We start from the raw sequence: 14786 nt of genomic DNA, 5'->3' as shown, positions 1-14786 counted from the left end.
GCTTTCATGGTGTAACTTCTGTCTTCAGTTTGCTATGCTTCTTACTTCAGTTTTAAGTTAGCACAAAATATGAATAATTTGCTGGAAATTTATTGAAGGTCAAAGCACAGTATTTTACAGGTATTCTTGTTATATCTTTCCTCTGTATAGCAACTAAAGTACATGTTGTTTCCATGCATAATGATTTCCGTAATGTCTTAAAATATAACAAATTGTTTTCTATGATGTCTTAAAATCTCAAAGAACAGGCCAGGTGTGGTGGCGCACGCTTGTAATTCCTGAGCTTGGGAGGTGGAGACAGGAGGATCGCGCAGGTTCAAAGCCAGCCGCGCTATCTTAAGAGACCCTGTTTCCAAATAAAAAGTATAAAATAGGTCTGAGAGTGTAGCCCGGAGGTAGAAGGGCTTCCAGGAACCCTAGTACCACAAAAAAAAAAAAAAAACCTCAAAGAACTTTTTATTTTCTACATCTTTCAGTTAAATATAAAGTATTTTGGATATAGATAATTGGGCTGTATTTTTTCCAAATCTGGATTTAAAATAGAAAAATACTGTTAATTACAATTTGGTTCAAAATATACTTTTTCTTTCACATATACATACTTCTATAACTTTAATTAAAATAATAAATATTAGAGATTATTTGCCATGGTACAGAGCCACTCACTATGAGACACGAGACTCCAATACAAATGAAATGTCTACAAAGAACACATTGCACCATAAAATTTTATATTATCTTGCCTTCTGTGTCTTAGCAGTTCATGCTGTGAATAGTTTAAAGATGTGTGTGGATCAAATATATGTAGATGTTGAAGCCACATGAAAAAAAAAGAATTTCTAAGAATATTTGTCTGTGAATTAAAGGAAGAAATTGCATGATTAGAATATCAAAAGTATTCAGTCTCTCAGTTGAGAGCTTTTCATTTGATTAGACATCTCTTTACAAATTAACCACACACACAAATACACACCGTGTATATAGAAGTAAATATAAAATATATAACACAAAAGGTATATTATAGTATGAGAATTTTTTCTAATGACTTTAATTTTTCTGAAATTACTAAAATGAAGTCCTCATAATGATAAATATATCAAATAAATTTACTATTTATTTTTATTCATAATTTGCATTTTAGGATATATTTTATAGGGTCTTTATTTGTAGGAAAAGAATCTTAGGTGTGGTTTCAATATTTTTATCATTCTTACTGGACATAATTTGGCCAGATTTTCTGTATAACAGCCAAAAAGTTGTCTCTTTTCAAGTTTCTTGCCCCCAAAATATAACCCCCAAAATATAAGTTAGTGAGTGAGTGAGTAAATAAATGAATGAATGAATAAAATTGGTAGTTATAAACTTCCAAATTTAGAAAAGCCTCAGGCATCTGGTATAAAACCTCACTCCTGCTTGGGTGGTATATGAAAACTACTAACCCTCCCCCTAAACATATAGACAACCCTGGAGTGTCCCATTGATAAAGACTTACCTTGATGGAAAAGTGTAATAGACCAATTTCTTGTGCTGGAGAACTTCTGCTTTGATGAGTTACTGGTGACCACATTTGCTGTTTGTTTCTGTCTTGGTTAATTTAAGAGCACATTCAGAAAACGAAGCCACCTCTTCACCATCCGCTGATTCCTGTACCAGTCCTACAAAGATGGACTCCTCATATAGCAAGACTGCTAAGCAGTGTCTGGAGGAGATATCCGGTAAGTGACATGATTAATGGGTAAATCTGGTCTGTCCGGATTTATGTAATTTCCCAATTAGTCTTTTTATTAAATCCTGTCTATGCTACACTTTTGAAAATAAGGGGCTCTGTACATCTCTTGCTTCAGAGATTCTTAGACATTTGACCATTTTGTTTAAGATGATCTCTGACAATAGTGGTAGTACATTTAGAAGCCAATTCTGTAAATCATTTTTTTCCTCAGTAATGTGGAATATAATCAGAGAAAACCTGGGGAATAGTCTGTTAATAAAGTGGCCCTTGGATATATTTGAAAATAGAAAATATACTAAAGCTCAAATATCAATGTACATTTTTTGACGAAGTCAACTTTGTCTCCATTTTTATTTTTTATTTTTTTTGCTGTGTTGGAGATTGAACATAGGGACATTCTACCTCTGAGCCACACCACAAGCCCTATTTTTTATTCTTTATTTTGAAACATGGTTTTACTAAGTTGTGGAAGGCCTCACTAAGTAGCTAAGGCTGACTGTGAACCTGCAATCCTCCTGTCTCAGCCTCCCAAATACTGGGATCACAGGATGTGCCACCATGCCTGGCTCTTTGTCTCCAATTCTGTACTATATAGAGTATTTATACATAGTGACTCCATATGTACATATTCTTGGAAAAAAACAAATAAGGGAAATATTTCATATAATAAGGAAATATTTTAATATTAGAGAAATATTTTTCAATATATATAATATGAAAAATATATACATGCCCAAGAAATACATAGATCAGATTTTTGACTATATAAAAGAGATGTCTCAACTGAGCCCATTATTTTCCTTGGGATTCAAATGAGCCTTGGATTTATAGAAGGCCTTCAGTGTAATTTCATTATAAAAAGATCTGTATTCATGAGGAACTAAGTAACTTTTTAGCAAAATATACTCTTCCTAGGGAAGAGACCGTTTAAGAAAATTGTATCTGTTTATAAGTATATAAATACCTAAAAGTAGAGGTTTTTCTGTTATTACAGTAAATCTCTGACTTAGCCTTTATGAATTCACAGCATAGTCCAAAAAAACAAAACCGAAAACAATTTAATTTTAAAATTTACTCTAGCCAGGCATGATGGCTCATACTTGTAATCCCAGCTCTTGGGAGGGTGACATAGGAAGATCTCACAGGTTCGAAGCCAGCTTCAGCTACTTAGTGAGGCTCTCAGCAACTTAGTGAGACCCTGTTTCCAAATAAAGTATAAAATAGGTCTGGGAGTATATCCCAGAGGTAGAAAAGCCCCTGGGTTCCAATCTCAGTGCTACAAAACAAATTTTTTTACTCTAGTATTACAAGAACTCAACATAAAAATATTTCTCTGAAACTCATAAAAGAACCTATATCACAATTTATGATTAGAGTTCAGATACTTCCATACCTTAGCAAATATGAAACACAATTTTCAAACATTGTATACAACTGTAATATCTACCAATGAAAATTGACAATAATGACGAAATGACATCCTGAGGGTACCTTCTGGAATTAACATTAGGTGACATCATTACTTATAACAGGTTTCAAATGGTGAATAACAAAGGGCCAGAATAGGTACCATAAAGGTACAGTGATGGCAATGTTGCTATAGATTTTTTAAATACTTGGGGAAGTGTTGGCTTTCTCTTAGATCTGGATAGTACCATGGTCAGAATGATGTTGTGTATCTATGTAGTGACCAAATATCTTTTAAATCTAAGATGATATAAAAATGTATACACTTTCCATATTTCTTCATACATGAATATCTCCAACAGACCTATGAAACCCTAAATCTGTAGATGAAGATAAATTTAATAGAGTTTGATTTGTTATTGTGACTTTCACAAAGGAGCATTGTTTTCTGAAATTAATTATCACTGAGTAGCTCTGATTGAATAAGTAATCCACATTAGGTTTCTATAGTTTCTTATTCTGTCTAGCATTTAATCATTTTCTCATATTTCCATTTATTGTTGCCAGCTAATAATCTGATATTTTAATAAGAGTATTTGAAAATGAAATATGAACTAGACTTTAATATAATAACTTAGTGGATTTAATAGAATAATATTTAGGCAGTAGTAATGAATTGTTTATAAAGAGTCAAAGATTTGAAGAAGGAAAAACTAAAAATCGATGTTGCAATGAGTTTTATTCAATTCTGTGATTCTTACTGTCATGTTTCAGATGGAGTGGTGAAGCCATCTCTCTTCCCCAGTGCAAACTTGTGATATTGTGAAAGCAAAATGACACTTGTTGGTATCTAGTACATAGAGAGAACAAGCATTATGGATAGGGCATTCCAGAATTCTTGGAACCAGAAGTATTTAAGATTTCCAGTATGTTCAGATTTTGGAATACTTGCATATACATAATAAGATTTATTGGGATAGGACCCAAGACTAACTTGAAATTTATTTTTCACATTTACATGTGAGTACATTTATTTATCTACACAAACACACAAACACATACAACCTTCATATACACATGACCTACACATAACCTGAAGGTAATTTTATACGGTATTATTAGTGCACCTGTGTTTTAAAAAATAATGTATTTAGTTTGAATTGAGAGATAACTGTATGTATATACGGGTAACAATATGATAGTTTGGTACCTGATACACTGTGTATTGATCAACTCAAGATATTTAGACTCTTCATCATCTCAAAAATTTATAATGTCTTTGTGATAAGAAAATTTGAAAATCATCTCTTCTAGCTATTTTGTTTATATAATAAAATCCTGCTGATGATAATCACCTGTCTGTATAATAGTAGGTCAGGTCTGATTGCTTCTTTCTAACTGTATCATTGTGCCTTTTAACTCTGATCCATTGGATGAGGTCAGGTATGAAAATCTATACTTACTATGTTATGTCAGTGTTCAAAACATTTAAGTTTTTGAGCATTTCATATTTTTTGTTTTGGGATTAGGGATAAGAATTGAAGAAACATAAATGAGAATGTACCAAATAGACTAGTGATGAGAAGATGTGTCCATTTTTAAAGTTTAGCTTTTGGATTACTACCAGTCTTCCCTTACACTTCTTGACAGAGCATCTACCCATTTATAACACTTAAAACCATTTAGGATATATTTACTCTACCTTTCCTTGGATTATCTCTTCTCTTTAATCTCTCCCTCTCCATGAAATCATCTGCTTTATCTCATAAGATGCTATTATATTTTCAACCACTATCATCATTATCATCATCATCATCATCATCATCATCATCATCACCATCCTGGGGGTTGTATCCAGGGAGAGTCTACTTTATGCCTACACCCTAACTACACACTCAGCCCTATTTTTTTATTTTTTGTTTTGAAACAGGCTCTTGCTAAGTTGATGAGAGTCTCACTACTTGCTGAGGCTGTCCTTGAACCTGTGACCCTTCTGTGTCAGCCTCCCAAGGACTGAGATTGCAGCATGCACCATCATGCCAGACTCAATCTTAGTTATTTAAAAAACAATTTCTCTTGACCTCAATATGCCCTCCAAATACTGACCTCAAGTGTCTCTTCCCCTTTATGTCACACTAACAGAAAAGTAGCCTTCAATCACAATTGTTAATTACTCTCTCATTGTCTCCTAAACATATACCACCACCATGTCTGCGTTGAAATTGTTCTTAATTGAAATTAACAATAATGTCAGCATGGCCAAATCCAAGGTTCAAGCCTCACCTTATTTTACTTCTCACTGGTCATTTGCCCACTTCTGATAAAGTTTCTTTCTTGGTTGTCAAGGCTTTCTTTGGCTTTCTATAAATTTCACTGTTCATTCTTGGTCTTCATTTCTGTTTTTTTTAATCCTCAATTTCTTATTATGTAAATAATATGAGTGTCTGTCCATAGACCTCTATCTCTACTTGCTCCCTTGGTGATTGTATTTATTATTTATTATTTACTTAATTTATTGTCACCCAAACATCTTAGTGATTTAATACTATCCCATGGCTTAAAATATCATCCATGTACTGATGGCTCATTAATATTTCTCTGTAACCTCTTCTGTACCCTATTTGTAAATATCCAACTCTTTATATAACCTCTCAACTTAAATATCTCATAGATATTTTCAGTTTGACATATGTAAAAGTAAGCTCCTCTAATTATCCTTAAAATACTAAATTGACATTTTTCCATTTTGATTAATGATCAGTTCATCACTCCAGTTTCCCAGGCCTAAAACTTCAGAATCATCTGTGACTTGTTCTCTTTTACATCCGACTTCAAATCCATTAAAATATTGTACTTTTTACACATTATCGCTTTCTATCTAATCTCATACACTAGTAGTATATATGAATTAACTTTCTGAGGTATTTCTCAGTATTTAAACTCTTGCTATTTTATCTCATAAACTAAGTAATTTCAGATAATATTGTATGTAATTCACTAAAAGAACTAAGATACTGAATAGTCTAAGATAACCCAGAATGTTTGCATTTTCAAAATGTATCCAGAATTCTGACACCTCTTTCAATCTCTAATTTATCCTGATTTGTTAACTGGTATATCCCTTTGTATGCCTGGTACATAGGGATCACTCGTGTTTGCAAAATGATGGTAATACAATGAATTTATCATAGAATGAGCCCTACAATGAAGAAGGAACTTAATAATTTAAGGTGGAAACAATAGACAGAAAAGGTGGGAAAGCTACTTTTCAGAAATCAGTGGTCACAGTGAACTTAGGGAAAATAACATTCAAAGGAGAGGTTGAATGGAAAATCAAAACTGAATTTTGATTGCACCATCACTAAAAAATCAGAGCAAGAGGAATAAAGAGTTTGTCATCCTAAAGCAGCAACACAACAGCCCAGAAATGATTTCTGATAAATTGGGATTATTTAAAAGAACATATTTTAAAAATGAAATAAAGGAGCCAAGCGTTGTGGTACACGCTTGTAATCCTAGTACTTGGGAGGCTGAGACAGAAGAATTGCAGTTTCAAAGCCAGCTTCTGCTACTTAGTGAGGCCTTCCGCAATTTAGTGAGACCCAGTTTCAAAATAAAGAATAAAAAATAGGGCTGGGGCATAGCTCCGAGGTAAAATGCCTCTGGGTTCAATCCCCAGTACCACACACACACACACACAAAAAAAAAAGAAATAAAGGACAAAGATAAACATGTAATAATAGAACAAACTTGCAAAAGAAGGAAACTGTCAGAAAACTAAAGCTCATGAGCTATCGCTGTATCACTGATGCTTTTCTTTTCCAGAGTCTGTGTCCTTTCCACAACTCCTTTCTCTGATTTCTGTTGTTACTGTTACATTCTGGCTGCTAGTTTCAGCCACAGAGTACATGATCAATTGAGTTTGCTGCCAGGCTGGCAGAGACTGGCTCACAGGTATTCCTTCAAAGATGGTAGCAGATGGGGAAGAAGAATGTGGTAAAAAAAAAAAAAAAAAAAGAATTCTGGCCTCGAACTGTTATTATTTGGCTGTTTAAATATTTCCTTGGTTTCTTTTTTTGTGAGGTGACTAATGATGTTAATAAACACACAGAATGATTGTGAGATATGATACTGTTCTTCCACCTATATTTTCAATAATCACCACCTGTCAAACATGTCCAACACCATAGTAAAGAAATGAGGTCTTTTTTGGATGAGTGAGGGATACATGAGCATTAATACCATAAGAAAATTAATAGATATTTGGGAGCAACTAACAGCTGTGAAAAGTAAAGTTGGGCTAAAAAGGCCAGACAAGCTGGGTGTGGTGGCACACAACTATAATTCTAGTACTTGGGAGACATAATCACAGCGTCAAGACCATTCTTAGAAATTTAGCAAGACTTTCAGTAACCAAGTGAGACACTGTTTCAAAACAACCATAATGACAACAACAAAATTAAAAGGGCTGGGGGTATAGCTTTGAGGCAGAAGGCCACTGGGTTCAATACCCAATACCAACCAACTAAACAAACAAAATATTAGACATCTATGTCTAATAAATCTAATGGACAAATCAGGGAATACCATTCTGGAACAAAACAACTTCATGAAAATGATTTGAAGAGCACTCTGCTCATTTTCATTACTATCTTTTAGTAAAATTAGACATTGTTTTCCTAAATTCATTGGGGTTTGGGTAACTCACTGATTTTCTGCATCAAGTCACAGTGTTGTTATTACTGCTGGACTTGCATCACTGACGGTTGCTGAGAAGAATCAGTGGGGAACAATTCTGTACTTCTTCCCACATGAATCAGCCTTTACGATGTAGCACTCTGATGGAGTTAGTGTTGGCAGGATAACTTCCGGGTTTTGTGAATATTTAAAGCCTATTTAATTTGAGGGATCCTGAAAATAATACAAAAATAAAAACACAGCCTATATATAGTACCTCAAAAGAGACCCAGGTGAGATAGGAGAGTTTTAGCCCCTTGAAGTCCTGGTGTAGATTTTCCTAACCCCATATCCAGTGCCTCACCTTCAGATAACAAAAGCAACTTGGTTTTCTTTGGGGATCATTCTCTCTTCATGTGGACAAGTGAAACTGACCCAAGTAGAGCCAATCAGAACAATCCTTCTTTGAGCACAGTGACAGTTCCAGGAATAGACATATGACCTGATCTAGTTCAGTCATAACAAATGAGACTCCATCTTAGACATTTTTCTAAGACTGTTATGGAAGCTAGGTGTTGCAGATGGTTAGATACATCCTTAGATAAAACAATAAACAGAACCTAAAATAGTAGAAAATGAATGCAAGTCATGGTCAGAAATGTCTGAGCACCTGAACAATACATATCTGAAATTATCCCTCCCCATTTCTATGCAATTTTTAGATATTCTATACAAGGAAATAAATCCCTTTTTGCTATTAAACAGATATGCAGGCCATTCCTACTTCATGATCTTCAAGGTGCATGACATGCAGATTTAAACCCTGTTAAAGGGCAAAGTTGGAGCACATTGCAGTGCAGATTTATTAGAGTCACTAAATTAAGTGGGATGCTTAGTTGTTAAAATTCCCATCAGTGTAGGAACTCACTTGTGGTTATAAAAACATTATCTTTGTCATTTAAATGGTAGTGAAAGTTCAAAATGTAATTAAATTATGGTGTAAAGATAAGAATCAGAAACGAATGGCATGACTTTTGCAATTTGGAGAAAGTTCTAAGTCTTCAAGAATCTCTCTCGAATGCCTTTAAATATAAAAACTGAAATTACCTTTTGTTTATCATGTTCTTTTGAAGGAGATTTATGACATTTACCCAATCTGAAGATGGTGATCTCAATTATTATATGCTATAATAGCAGCAGTGAGTAAATGAGATTATGGCTTCCAGCCTATCTTAGATTCATGTCGCAAACTTGTTATTACAAGGCTGGCTGAATGGCACTATGGTTTTGACTGCTTTGGCTTGTGTTTTGTTCTCAAATTCATTGACAAAAAGAATTTGTCCTCAGAGGCTGTCTCTTTCATCAAGTGCCAAGAGATCCTGCCAAATATAAAGTGAGCCTAAATTTTCATTCCAGTTCAAGAAAGGTTTTAGATTTGGTTTTCTACATAGGTTAACACTTGCCTTTAGATTAACACTTGCCCTTTTCTTTTGTATAAGGCTATCTACCATCATGTAAAACAGTTGTTTAATTCACTTTTAACCTTTATCAGAAATTTATATTCAAAGGAAAAATGTAGATAGATGCCAAACTGACTTAATGTCAATAAAGCTGGCATGCCAGTTTTTAAAAAGTGATATTAAAGTAATTGGATAAAGTCAGAGAATCATTTTAGACAGGGTTAAATTCAAGATAAGCTAATGATTACATGTGTGTTTCTGACTTTTTAGACTTTATGTTAAATAATAGGAAATACGTGGTCTTAAAGCTTTGTAAATGATAACTAAAATTGCCTTTATGAATGCTTATAAAGATTAAATATCAATATCAAGTAATTCAAATAATTTTAGATCTTTTACTTAAAATATCCACATTATAATTATGTTTATTAAAGAACTGAAAAGAATTCCAATTCCTTTCTAGAACATTATAGTAGCTATATTTTATTTTAGATCTTAAAAAAAATCAGAGCCATTCACATTTTTGTCATAGACTGTGTGTATTCATCTCCTATAAACTGAGTCTGCTTTCTGCACCTCGTATACAGTACATTAATGTGTGTAAATTCAAATAAATATAAACATGTGGCTATGTGAATGTATAGTCAAAGCTAGCAAAAGTAGATATCTCTAGAAAAGTAGTGAGAGGGTAGAATTCTGGACTAATATAGTTTCAGGGGCAAAACTACTGTTACTCTGAGTTATTGACTCTCACCTTTAAACAAAGAAGCAAAAATTCCCTGTAGATGATTTTTCTGTTAGGGATGTATCTCTAAAATATCGATGGCTTTTCTTTATATACTTTTTCTTATGGTTTCATTGCATGTGGCTCATTCTTTCCTGGGTTCACCTCTGCAAGAGTTTTATATTTCCTGCCACATTGATTTAGGAAAGGCCATGTGATTTGATTTGATCAATGAAACTGAGTAGGAATGGAACTAGAGATGCTATGCTAAGTAAGATCATCCAGTTGCAGAAGGCAAGGGGCCCATGTTTTCTCTCATATGTGGAAGCTAGAGAGACAAAAAGAAACCAAAGAAACTTTAGATAAACAAGGAGAGAGACCAATAGGATAATGCATAGGGATTGGGGGAGGGAGGGGGAGGGAAACGCAAGCTGATGAAGGAAACAGTTCAGGTTGTGCTATGTCCACATAGGAAGACATCACTACCAAGCTCACTAATATGTGTGTGGAGGGGTGGGTAGCAGGGTGGGATCTAGAGGAAAATACAGCAGGTGCCATGTGCGTGTATGTCTATGTCACCCTGCACCTCACTATGATGTATAATTATAATGCAACAATGAAAGTATCTTTTAAAAATGCCACGGGCCATTCCTGAGCAGAAGCTTTAGTGTCATTGCTTGCAATCCTCTTGTCTCTTTTCCTCTAGCATGAGAGCAACGTGTTCGAAACTGAGGCTCCTCTTTTAGCATAAGTCATAGAATAAAGGGTGCCTGCGCTAGGCATGGTGGTATACACCTTCCCAGTATTTAGGAAACTGAGACAGAAGGATCATGGGTTTGAGGCCAGCCTCAGCAACTTAGCGAGTCCTTCAGCAACTTAACAAGATCCTGTTGCAAAACAATAACAGCAACAAAAATATTAAAAGGGCTGAGAGTATAGCTCAGTGTTAGAATGTCCCTGGGTTCAATCCCCAATACTAAAAATAAACAAACAAAAAATAATAAAGGGTAACTGAACCAGAGCTGCAGTCAATGCAGTGTAGAAATTAATGTCAGCAAGAGTACATCATTGCTTTTGAAAGGAGGATTTTTCAACCTTATACTAGGATAACTGTATAACTTGTTGTTGTTGTTGTTGTTGTTATTGTGTTGGACTCTGTCATCGTGGGATTTTTAGCAGCATAAGTGGCCTTGTCCCCTTAGATATTACCCAGCACACCCTTAGCTATGACAATCAAAAACATCTCCAATATTGTCAAATGTCCCTTAGGGAGCAAAGTCACTCCTAGTACTCATCTCTGCTTAGTAGCTCTCAAGCCTGGGTCCTAGGGCCAGCAGGGCTTATGGATCTTTTAAAATGCAAAGTCACAGACCTCAGATGTGCTGAATGAGCAGCTGTGGGGCTGGCAAACTATGTTTCAATAATCCTTAGAAGTGAGTCTAGACACCTAAATTTGGAAAACTTGTTTAAGCTGATTAATTTATAAACATTCTTATATAAGGAAAGGGCATGATCATTGCTTTCTTATGTAGATGCATGGGGGCATCTCTTGACATCTAAGGTGTTCATCCTTTCTTTTTGTGGATCTGTAATGTTTTAGCACACATTATTTATTCTAGTGAAAGATATATTAAACAATATGAAGCAAGCAAATTTCATTATGGTCATACATTCTGGAGATTCACTGGGTCACAATAATTTGAAATGATGGAAAAAATCCTGCTTAGAAATCTCAGAAAGTGACATTTCTATTCTTTTAAAAATATTTTAATGAAAATATATGTTTAGAAGCACAATTATCAGTTTCAAAGATTTGTTGTTTGTGTTTATTTTATTTGAGCACATAGTTTATAAACACAATTTATAAGAGTGAAGAACTAAAAATCAGCATTCACAATTTGCAAGTTTGTTTATTTATTGCACAGTTTCCTCATAGATGGAAGTTGTTCTTTTCATCTAATCCATTTTCACATATATGTAAAATCTGGAACAAAGGCATAAGAAATAGTTAACTTTGAAAAGTGAATTGTTGCCTAGTGTAAAGGTATATGCATTGCACTTTATAATGCTAATTTATGTAAGAGATTAGGCATTGACTTTAGCTGACATTAGTCATAGGAGGTGCACAATCACAATCAATTTAACCAGATTAGCTCTGAACATGTGGAAACTTTGTCTATTATTTTTAATCTTACAACCTAATATCTATGTTTTTAAATTTTCCCCCTAAGAGTAAGGATATTTATGAGTAGAAAATCCTCTAAAATTTCTCTTCAATACTCCCCTTGTTAGTTTTTAATGGTACACAAGATCTTTATTATACATTATATTTCATTTTAAAGGTTTTCTTAAAAGCAGAATTTCATGTGGTGGCATACATGTTAAATATGAGAAATTTCTCTTTTAGGTTTTCTATTGTATAAAAATAAGGAAAAATTAAGCATTGATCATGCTGTGGTACACTTATGGAATATATGTGGGAAAATGCTCAATGTCATCAACATAATGCACATGCTGTGTTTTCTGTCACATCATTATAATCTACACACCTGACTATAAACTTTCAGTGGTCTGCTGTGAGTCAAAATGCTGGAGTGAAACTGTTTGAATTTTTTTTTTTGCCATTTAAAAAAAATTTTTTAACAGAAAAGAAGGTAGAAATCTTGATTTTTATTATCACATTAGGATTTTACTAACTAGCTACAGAATCAAAAGCCCTTGAATGTTCTATTTATAAGATGAAGTGAAGGCTTTCCCTTTAAAGCATTATCTGTCAGCGGGCAGAGTCATGCTCCATTTTTTAGGTCCTTTACACTCTTGGATTTGATTTGTGCTTTTCCAGCACAAATCCCAACACTCAGAAGGCAGATCTGCCTGCTTCAGCTGCCTGCAGCTACAGAGAATTAGTCTGTCATTCTCGGCATCGGGAGCGTGTTATGTGAGAGCGTGTGTGTCCACGTCTGAGGCTGGGTGGCTGAGAGTCATTTAAATGTGCAGAGGGTTTATGTATAGCGTCTCGTTCAGGCTTGGCTCTGAAACCTGTGGCGTTCTGGGCTGGACAGCTGCTTCGGCGCCTCTGTTTTAATTTAGCAGGATGTTTGCTGCCATGGCAGCCAGCAGCATCTACGGCAGCAGCAAGGAAGAGCCATAGATCTGAGAATGCAGGTGGAATACTAAAATGCCAGAAGCTCCTTCTGCGGGGCTGGGCTTCAGTGCTCAATTTCTGCTCTTGCTGGGCTGTGATGCGGAGGCTGCAGTTGCTGCACCGTGTCAGCTCATTAAGAGTACAGGGTTGTGGACCTAGAGCAGTTAAAGGCTGCTTAGAGGCAGGGGAGGGAAAAAAAAAAAAAGAAAGAAAGAAAGCGGAGGCATCGTTCCTGCTTCTCTACCTTGCATATCGGAATACAGAAGCAATACAGGGAAATGTGGACCCATCATCCTGCTGAGACATGTGATTGGATGAAGACGGGAAAACGTAGTTGGCTTCCTGGGCTACTTTTCAGCTGGAGCAGAGTCTTTGGTGAACTCTTCTCTGCTTCAGATATATTTAAGCAAAATGTTTGTAAGTACTGCTGATCAGTGAGACGATGTGGCAAGCTCGACTGTGGGCAAATGATTATATCTACTGTATCTTCAGAATCTTCTGTGGATGTCTGAGCATGAGCTTTTATTGAAGTGCATGCACTAATTAAAACCAAAAGGGCCAGTTGCATTTGCAGTGTAAAAATACAATATGCAGTCCCACTGAAAGGAGGAAGGCTCTGGAAGAACCATGCAGCGGCCTGCTGAACTCTCAGTGTTTCGGGGCAAAGATGTGAGGAAAAAGGGTGCTTGTCTGCAGAAACAGAAGTCTCTGACCAATCTTTCCCTCACCAGCGAGGGAGAGAGGAGACCCAGTGTGCGCATTTCCAACTGGTTTGGGAATGCGGCTAAGGCCAGCCAGAGGGAGTCCAGCTATGTGGAGAGGCATTCGCTGTCCAGGTTTCTCTCGCGGTCTGTGCAGTCCTTGTACCACAGCAGCAGCTCTGGAGCCTGGAGCCTCCTGCCCGCAGGAGGCAGCCAGTCACGCAGCGAGGACTTGGAGGACTGGTCTGCGAGAAGAGGCGTGGAAGGCGAAAGTGATGAAGACAGCAGGTCTGAAGAGGAAACCGTGTCCTCCAAGCCAAGCAGCCTGAGCAGGAGCTGGGCTGAAGAGGAGGGAGAAAGCTGTCTGCGGGAGGGGACCGCACACCTGGATGAGGATGTCATCCTTACCATGCTGGGTGACCTGGAGCAGGCTCTCTACACTGACTTACTAGGTGAGTTCACTTGCTCCTCAGTGTGTGTATGGGGTTTTAATAAATGTCATAAATTCCTACAAAATTCATTTGCATCCATCAAGTACCTTCCATGCTTCAGACTGATTCTTTTAAAATATAAATGCCACTCATTTTTTAAAAAAAATTCCTGGTTTCTTGACATGAATTTATTTGTAAAGCCGAGCTATAGCACCAGTTGTAAAGTCTAATTGGAGAAAGTAAATACCAGCCATCTGCTATGGGCAGTACTGGCCTGGTGTCCAGTACACTCCAGATCTCCATAAATAAATGTCAGCGTTTTAAGATTCCACACAGGTCTTTCATTTAGTTATTAATGGAGCCTATATGCTCAACTTCTCTCAAGGTGACCTTACCTCATGTATGGAAAGAGGAATGAAGAGCCCCCCTGAGTTAATTTTCTGGGTAGTGAAGTTTCTTCTGCTGTGTCATGGTTACCTTAATTGGTGGCCCTTTTTAAAACCTCAGTGACA

The 14786-nt window shown here is 35.9% G+C and overlaps 1 protein-coding gene across 3 annotated transcripts in view; it reads left to right on the top strand.

Moving 5' to 3' along the window:
* The window catches only part of NAV3 (neuron navigator 3), a gene marked incomplete at both ends in the record, with an annotated part of 410033 nt that overhangs the window by 211127 nt on the left and 184120 nt on the right, over window positions 1-14786 (top strand). For all 3 annotated transcript variants that reach the window (XM_080705150.1, XM_080705149.1, XM_080705148.1), the window contains one exon: window positions 1600-1715. In XM_080705150.1, the coding sequence (XP_080561276.1) occupies window positions 1600-1715 (116 nt within the window). The remainder of the gene's footprint in view (window positions 1-1599; window positions 1716-14786) is intronic.

The sequence above is a fragment of the Muscardinus avellanarius genome, assembly GCF_963383645.1.
Source record: "Muscardinus avellanarius genome assembly, chromosome: 11".
NCBI classification, from domain to species: domain Eukaryota; kingdom Metazoa; phylum Chordata; class Mammalia; order Rodentia; family Gliridae; genus Muscardinus; species Muscardinus avellanarius.
Note: the sequence above shows the minus strand (reverse complement) of the source record. Positions and strands in the feature narration are given on the sequence as shown.